General features: G+C 45.3%; 1 protein-coding gene across 2 annotated transcripts in view; it reads right to left on the bottom strand.

Annotated features, from left to right (window-relative positions):
* Window positions 1–1,419: 1,419 nt before the first annotated feature.
* The window catches only part of arhgap35a (Rho GTPase activating protein 35a), an 81,990-nt gene continuing 74,089 nt past the window's right edge, over window positions 1,420–9,320 (bottom strand). For both annotated transcript variants that reach the window (XM_056283454.1, XM_056283455.1), the window contains 4 exons: window positions 8,888–8,965; window positions 5,780–5,911; window positions 3,937–4,042; window positions 1,420–2,301 (listed from right to left, as the gene is read on the bottom strand). In XM_056283454.1, the coding sequence (XP_056139429.1) occupies window positions 1,797–2,301; window positions 3,937–4,042; window positions 5,780–5,911; window positions 8,888–8,965 (821 nt within the window). In that variant the 3' untranslated portion in view covers window positions 1,420–1,796. The remainder of the gene's footprint in view (window positions 2,302–3,936; window positions 4,043–5,779; window positions 5,912–8,887; window positions 8,966–9,320) is intronic.

Here is a 9,320-nt window from a genome sequence, read left to right as displayed (position 1 = left end):
GGGGTGAGGTCATGATTGTAATACCCATACTTTTCTCCAGATGTCAGTGGTGTGCTCCCATAAAGAGAGTTGGGGGGGGGGGTGAACCGATGTGTAAAGTGAGTGTGGCTGTATATTTCATGGCAGCTCCAATTTAAGATGTGCCTTAAAAGTGCGCAGCAAAGTGCTTTTGAGCAAGGTCCTTGTCATCAAGACTAGAGCACTCGACCGGTAAATCCACCACAGCCTGAGGGAGGCAACATGACAAAGAAGGTGCAAGGTTTATGTTATTCACACTACCCATTAAAGGGAAATTTAGATAAGGCATGTTTGCACATGCACGTATGCACATACACCCCTATGTGCACCTACACACACGCACAACACGCCAAGGCCACCCATGAACTGACAGGCCCAGGTTTTTCTGTGTATTCCCAAATTCCCTCAGACGGGGAATTGGAGCATAAAGAGATGAATGGATGATCACAGAGGGACAGTAAAACTGCATACAAAATGGAGAGCAGAGAAGAAAGATACAGTAATCTCCTTTTCGGGAGAGTAGAGAACGGTCTTCCCGAGTTGCTCAGAAGGTCAGGGCATGAATTTAAAGTTCAAACACAGAAAGAGAGAACTAATAGGGGCATGGGAGGAGTTGTCCTAGTACACAAAGGTGAGAGCACCCACAGTCCTTTGCTCCATCCAGCTCCCCAGCAGATCCGGTTGGTTGAGATTTTTTTTCTTCTTCATCATACAGGTTCGGCTGATACTGTGTTTGTGTGTGTGTGTGTGTGTGTGTGTGTGTGTGTGTGTGTGTGTGTGTGTGTGTGTGTATGTGTGTGTGAATGCAGGTGCATGAGGTGGGATGACAGATATATAGATAGATAAATGGGATGATGGATAGGAATGACGCCATCATGTAGGACAGAACTTTAGGCCACATAATTAGTGAAGCACATCTCTTGCCAAATCCTTTTAGTGGGGGTTGAACAAAACTGGTTCAGGGTCTTGTTCATGGCTCCACTTCAATGCAGCCAGGGTCTCCGAGTAGGTAGAGTAGTTAGGTCAGGGGAGCTGGCCATCAAAAGCCCCAATAAAGTCAGATTGTGGGTGGGGTGGGGGATCTGCAGGAGGCACACTGGCCAGTGTGGGTTCTTGCGTTCTTTCATATGTGTGTGCGTGTGTGTGTGTGTGCGCAAATGTACGAGTGCAAATGTGTGCCCACATGTGCTGACAGAGCCAGCAAGGCGGAGATAATCGCAGTTCATGTTCCTCGCACTATCTGTTTCTACAGGGAATCACTGGGGCGGGGGGGTTGTTCACGCAATGAGTCCTTCTGATGGGGACTCGTAACGCACCTGTTTCTTTCTGCATTTATGATTGGTTGCGGGTGATAATGGTTGTGTGTCTCTCTCTGTGTGGAGGTATTTTATGTGTAAGGCGAAGAGAGTAAGTCTAGTTGGTATATGAGAGAGAGAGAGAGAGAGAGAGAGAGAGAGAGAGAGAGAGAGAGAGAAAGAGAGAGAGAGGAGACATGGTAAAGAGGGAATAAAATCATACCGTTGGCCCAAACAATCGTCGTTTCTTCCCCCTTCTTGGCCTTGTGTGTGTGTGTGTGTGTGTGTGTGTGCATCCATGTTTCTGAAACCTGTGGAGGCTCTAAAGCCCCCTCTCCCAAATGCTTAAATTTCTCCCTATACATACTGCATTTTGCTCACTCTCTCCTACCCTAAAACAAAATCTCCCCTTTCCTCTCCTCCCACACCTTCAAAATCTATCCTTCTGAACTTTTACATTTGTCCGAGTCTCAGTCTCTGGTTTTAACCCCCTCTCTTTCCCTTGATGCCTGATTCACAGCAAGTGTTGTTCCGTGGGAGGGTGCAGGGAGGGAGGCAGGAGGGCCGGGATGGGGGACTGTGGGGTGGGGGGCGGAGAGTGGGGTGGGGATTGATGGTGATGATGTTGATGGTGGTGATGATGGATAGGTGGGCCATAGTGAGGGATGACGGGAGCGTGGCAGGGAGGACGTAGGGAGTGGGAGAAGGGGTTGGGGAAGAAGAGTAGCCCCCGACCATGCAGGAATAGGCTGAGGTTCCTCCTCCGGAGGCGAGGGTAGCAGTGGGGGAACCAGGAAGGCCTTCGGCCAGCGGCTGATTGTAGAAGAAGTAAGCACACTGGTGGATGAAGCTCTCAATGATTGTCTGGTAGGTGCGTGTGGCAGTCAGGGCATCCATAGTGGTGAAGTCTGGTCTCATTAATGTGGGCCAGAAACAGATGGACAGGTTCTCGCTGGTCATCAGATTCAATCGGTAGTTCTGGCTCACCCTTAAGAAGAATGAGTAGGAAAAGAAATATATATTCAAAGACCTCACCTCTGTTTAAAAAAGTGGTTCAGTCACAGCTCTAACGAGTAACATTCTAAATTATCCAAGCAGTGTCGCCAAATCAGTCAATAAAATAAACTGATCTCAATATGTAGGCAAAATGATTAAAATGTCTTTTACAGCTTATATGGCACAGTGGAGGCTATTAAAGTGTCAAGTGTATTGTTTTTTTCCTTCATAGCCTAAGGAAAAAAGAACGGACTGAGCTGCACATATATTTCACCATAAACTAAGCTTCAGGTCATTAATGCTAATGCACTATTTTGTGTTTGCGATTCTGTTTATGTGCAGTCTGCACTGGTTTAGATACCAAGTTCTATTCTACATGTGGGCACTATTCCCAATTGACAGTTTGCTTCAAAAATAGCCTGTTTTAAATATTGTATTGGATTTTCTCTCTTTGACAAAGAATGAAGTGTTTGCAGCCTCAGCTGTCAGCCCATGATAATTACCCACACACAATTTTTGTAACCTCCGAAGTGCGGTCAAAAAAGTAACTTTCTGCACAATATACAGATTGTTACCCAGGCTATTTTTTATCTGCTGAAAAAGTTTAGGCCTGACTTTAGTGGGTATCATTACAAAATTTAATTATCACAATCTTATATAGCAAAGCATTTAATACTGCTTGTAGCCAGTTTTTAATGTTATATTTTATTCATTTACCCCCCCCCCCCCACTTTTCCCCCAATTGTACCCAGCCAATTACGTCACTCTTCCGAGCTGTCCTGGTCTCTGCTCCATCCCCTCTGTCGAGCCGGGGAGGGCTGCAGACTACCACATGACTCCTCCGATACACATGGCGTTGCCAGCCGCTTCTTTTCACCTGACAGTGAGAAGTTTCACCTGGGGGATGTAGTTCCCCCTCCCGAGTTCCCCCTCTCCCTGAGCAGGTGCCCCGACTGACCGGAGGAGGCGCTAGCACAGCGACCAGGACACATACCCACATCCGGTTTCCCACCCGCAGACACGGCCAATTGTGTCTGTAAGGATGCCTGACCAAGCCGGAGGTAACACGGGGATTCGAACCGGCGAGCCCCGTGTTGATAGGCAACGGAATAGATCGCCACGCCACCCGGATGCCCCACAATTTATAATTTCTTTGCCTTACGTGCTTGCCCTTTAGGCAAGGCTGTGGCTATGTAAATTGCAATGTCAAGTTTCTGGATCTCAGCTTCACACAGCAACACATACACATGTCACACACAGTGCAAAACTTTTATGAATGCACACAATGCTGCATAGCTTAGTAGCCGCAATGTCTTCTTGAGTACATGGCATTAGAGTTATTCATTGATGCCATGAGTCCAGAATGAAACACAATTTTGTCCGACTGCTAAAAAAAATATGCCACCAGAACGTTCTTAGTATTATTATTCAGTACCCCGCAAATACTATCAATACAGATCGTTAACCAAAGTACCCCTCATACAAGTTGACCCAACCTGAATAATTCCAATATATTTTCAGCACGCTGGTTTTTTGTGTGATGGTACCCCAGGGCCACAGGACTGGGTGACTGGCGGTGTAGTCGGCAAGCTGTCAGAGGCCGTATCTGACCTTGTCACTCACTCACTTGTTCAAGTGGCTGATGACATATTTGAAGACCTCGTAGTTCTCCTTGGGGAAGCGGCGCAGAACGTCCTTCATTGTCTGGAACCGCTGCTCCCTATCGTTGATCTCTGAACGGTGGAGGGCAAAGGAGAGAAGTTAGAGAAGGCAGGGGAAAAGTGATGAAAGCGAGGATTCTGGAAACTGAGGAAAGGATGCCAGACAACGGAGAGAGAGAGAGACAGATGAGAAGAGAGAACGAGCGATGAGGAGCACAGCAGAGGACTAGAACAAATGGATTGCATAGAAAAAGCAATTGGATTCACTTGCAGAAAAAGCAGTGTAGGGCACGGTGATTTCACTCGACAACAGTTTGAGTTTCACACATCCCTGGTGACTGGCACAAGCACACACAAACCGGTTTCATAAGACTCGGTACACTCAGAAAATAGGCTCCAGTATCCCTACAACACTGAGAGCAGGATAAGCGGTTTGGATAATGGATGGATGGACACACACACACGCACACGCACACTGATCACTGTGTTTTGGGAAACTACAACAATGATCACAATTACCCATACAGTACATGCACATCGTGCATGTGTGCACACAAACACTAATGCAGGGCGTGTAATGCCTCATGGCAGAGAAGAGTGAGTCAGAAAAGCTGATGTCACCACTCCAGCTACACAGTCCCTCCTGTAAGAGTGTGTATAGGGAGGGGAGGGAAACGAGCCTGACAGATGTTTTCTTCCTCATCGCACACAAACACAATTTACAATCAGAGAATCTGACCGTGTATTCCCACGATGAGGTCGGCATGTATCAGAAACAGGACTGAGCTGGAACGACGAACGCTGCAGCGCCAACTGCTTTTGCCGTCCATCCTGTGCAATTACTTAAAAGTGGCCGTTGCTATGCTAGCTTACTTTCTACTTGGCCTCTAGAGATTCAGCGTTGAGTCTGTATCTACCAACATCTAGCACACCAACTCCCACCAAGTCTAGTTTTCTTCCTGCCAGCACAGAAAAAAGGCAAAACTCTCAAAATGCCCTGCACAATATGTTATTCTCTACAGACCCAGAGCATTCAAACTGTGAGCGATGCCGTCTCTGACTCAAAGCTCTACGTCCTTCCTCGCGCTCTCTCTTACTTCTTTTCCACCATCGTGCGGCAGACTGCAAGAGCTTTATCAGGTCTCTGTCACAGCTGAGGGTCTCAGCGGGACCGGAAAAAACACATGCGCACACTCAGCCACTGACTGACTGACACACACACACACACACACACACACACACACACACACACACACACACACACACACACACACACACACACAGTCTCTCTCTCATTCTTTAGTGAGTGACAGCCACCCTCCAGCCTAGGGGTAAATCTCCTACTGTGATGCTCAACTAAGCACACACCTTAAATCTCCAAGCAGACGGATTACAGGACTCAATGAGAAAAAGTATGACTGCGGAGAGGGGCGGAGCACAGTCGTTTTGTCTTACACATATATATGCTTGTTTTTTTCATGTATTCATTTAGTCTATGTGTAGCAGCCTCCCTTACACCCCAGCTTCCTCTCATCCTCTATCCTCAGGCCCAAACCTTCTCTCCTCCACCCCACTGCAACAATGTCCCTTTTTCTTGCGCCCTTCAAAATGGTAAATCCAATTCTCCCCATGGATGGGTTTGGATTGCAAGACTTCTGCTTGTTAGGCTACAGAAATGTTACAAACAAGGGGAAGGGTTTAAGCAAATCCAGCACCCCTTAACATTATATTCAAAAAACCTTCCAGCTGTTACAATGCACGCACGCACACGCACACACAAACTCCATGCATCAGAGCCCCAGGACTTACTAAAGGCCTCCACAAGGTCTCCCTGCATGCTGTAGGGCACCAGGGGCTCAGGCAGTTCAGAGAAGAAGGCCTTCATGGCTCCTGCTACTGTGTTGATTGTGAAGTCTTTCTCCACCAGGTTGAGGTTGTAGTCTGAGAGAGAGAGAGAGAGAGAGAGAGAGAGAGAGAGAGAGAGAGAGAGAGAGAGAGAGAGAATATGTCAGAGGACAAACATTCAATGAACGAACCCAAAAAATGAGTACAAAATACATCCACTTCACCATCACACACACACACACATATATATATATATATATATATATATATATATATATATATATATATATACACTGCCGTTCAAAGTTTGGGATCACCCAAACAATTTTGTGTTTTCCATGAAAAGTCACACTTATTCACCACCATATGTTGTGAAATGAATAGAAAATAGAGTCAAGACATTGACAAGGTTAGAAATAATGATTTGTATTGGAAATAAGATTTTTTTTACATCAAACTTTGCTTTCGTCAAAGAATCCTCCATTTGCAGCAATTACAGCATTGCAGACCTTTGGCATTCTAGCTGTTAATTTGTTGAGGTAATCTGGAGAAATTGCACCCCACGCTTCCAGAAGCAGCTCCCACAAGTTGGATTGGTTGGATGGGCACTTCTTGCGTACCATACGGTCAAGCTGCTCCCACAACAGCTCAATGGGGTTCAGATCTGGTGACTGCGCTGGCCACATCCATTACCGATAGAATACCAGCTGCCTGCTTCTGCTCTAAATAGTTCTTGCACAATTTGGAGGTGTGTTTAGGGTCATTGTCCTGTTGTAGGATGAAATTGGCTCCAATCAAGCGCTGTCCACTGGGTATGGCATGGCGTTGCAAAATGGAGTGATAGCCTTCCTTATTCAGAATCCCTTTTACCCTGTACAAATCTCCCACCTTACCAGCACAAAGCAACCCCAGACCATCACATTACCTCCACCATGCTTAACAGATGGCGTCAGGCATTCTTCCAGCATCTTTTCATTTGTTCTGCGTCTCACAAACGTTCTTCTTTGTGATCCAAACACCTCAAACTTGGATTCATCCGTCCACAACACTTTTTTCCGGTCTTCCTCTGTCCAATGTCTGTGTTCTTTTGCCCATCTTAATCTTTTTCTTTTATTGGTCAGTCTCAGATATGGCTTTTTCTTTGCCACTCTGCCCTGAAGCCCAGAATCCCGCAGCCGCCTCTTCACTGTAGATGTTGACACTGGTGTTTTGCGGGTACTATTTAATGAAGATGCCAGTTGGGGACCTGTGAGGCGTCTGTTTCTCAAACTAGAGATTCTAATGTACTTATCTTCTTGCTCAGTTGTGCAACGCGGCCTCCCACTTCTTTTTCTACTCTGGTTAGAGCCTGTTTGTGCTGTCCTCTGAAGGGAGTAGTACACACCGGTGTAGGAAATCTTCAATTTCTTAGCAATTTCTCGCATGGAATAGCCTTCATTTCTAAGAACAAGAATAGACTGTCGAGTTTCAGATGAAAGTTCTCTTTTTCTGGCCATTTTGAGCGTTTAATTGACCCCACAAATGTGATGCTCCAGAAACTCAATCTGCTCAAAGGAAGGTCAGTTTTGTAGCTTCTGTAACGAGCTAAACTGTTTTCAGATGTGTGAACATGATTGCACAAGGGTTTTCTAATCATCAATTAGCCTTCTGAGCCAATGAGCAAACACATTGTACCATTAGAACACTGGAGTGATAGTTGCTTGAAATGGGCCTCTATACACCTATGTAGATATTGCACCAAAAACCAGACATTTGCAGCTAGAATAGTCATTTACCACATTAGCAATGTATAGAGTGTATTTCTTTAAAGTTAAGACTAGTTTAAAGTTATCTTCATTGAACAGTACAGTGCTTTTCCTTCAAAAATATGGACATTTCAATGTGATCCCAAACTTTTGAACGGTAGTGTATATATATATATATATATATGCATCATTATGCCGCAGTGCACTAAACAGAGCATACACACGCAAATGCAAAGTTGTCCATTGCCCACACATGTGTACTGGTAGCTAAATTTTTTCTGGTGGTTTGTCCATTTTTTCCAATGAGTGAATTTCTCAGTGACTGGTAGTATTTGCCTCTCAACCCTCAAACAGTGGAGAGGTTGGTAATAATTATCTTACCACTGCAGCTACTTTTGATGTGAGTGTGAGAGAGAGAAAATTGAATTAATGAACCACATTCTGCGATCATGCTATCGTCAGATCAGCATTTGAGAGAAAGTGTGGAAGTTAGAGAGGCTTAATTAAAAAAAAGCCATTCGCTGATTACTTCTTCACTTAATAAAGGTAGCATTAGAGGTGGATGGATACTACGAAGTAAAACGAGACGAGCGGTATGAGTGGAGATTTCTTATACAGACCTAGGAGAACTACAGTTCTGAGAGCTTCCAAAGAGTAGTACTTCAGATGCATCTTGCTTCTGTGACGGGTTATTCAAGTCTTTCGAGGACTGATGAAGGGCTATTTTAGTGTGGTTATGGGACACCTTTGCGGTTAATTCCAGCTGCAACTTTACTGTCCCATTGGCCTTAAGTTCAAGTAAAACCAATGCTGGACTTCAACTCTGATTATCGGAGATGGATTCAACCTCAGTTCGACACACACACACACACACACACACACACACACACACACACACACACACACACACACACACACACACACACACACACACACACAAACCATCTTGCTCAGCTATCTATCTGGCCAGTGAGCATGCTTCATTAACCAAACCAATCTGGAGGTAATTAACTGCCCACACCAGACATACACACATGGGCAAGCGCCCACATCCCCCCCCCCCCCCACATACATAAATAGGAGATTGAGGAGGTACAGCCTAAGGAGAGTGAAGGCCAATTCTCTTGGTAGGATCAATGCGTCCAGATGCTCCCTGGTTAATTAAAGGGATCCAGTATCAACAGGCTTAGAAAGGCAAAAGGACACACACTGGCACCTCCATGGCGTTTTACATCCTGCCCTGCCTTTGAGCATAGCTAAATGCCCGAGGTACTGAAGAATGTCCTACAGTAGGAGCTGTCTTGTCCATGTGTGCATAGCAACTCACCTTGGTCAAACTGTCGCTGCATGCTTTCCATCTCTGCCTTGTTTCCACTGACCCTGTAGATGCCCTCCGTGGTCAAACCTGATAGGGACATGAGAGAAAGTTACAGAACGAGACGAGGCTGTTATATTATTGTTTTTTTAAACTTATATAGCTCCCAACAAGTAATATCAAATATTACTTGTCACCCATCAATCATCTCCTGACTATAGGTGAGCTTTAGACCTATAGGAAACATATGATAATTTGTATAATGTTTGTCGACAGATAGACTCAGCATGAGTGGAAAGTAGAGCTATCGCAGGCTACTGTAATGGTCTGTCCCAGTGTCCCTTACTATCTTACTACACTATTAACACTATTTCTTAAACCAATAAATAACTCCTGCAGGCCTGCTAAGAGCCCACTGGTGCACTGTGACTTGCTGAAGCTACAA

This window comes from Lampris incognitus, chromosome 7 (assembly GCF_029633865.1).
Source record: "Lampris incognitus isolate fLamInc1 chromosome 7, fLamInc1.hap2, whole genome shotgun sequence".
NCBI classification, from domain to species: Eukaryota; Metazoa; Chordata; class Actinopteri; order Lampriformes; family Lampridae; genus Lampris; species Lampris incognitus.
This window is presented reverse-complemented; position numbering and strand designations above follow the sequence as displayed.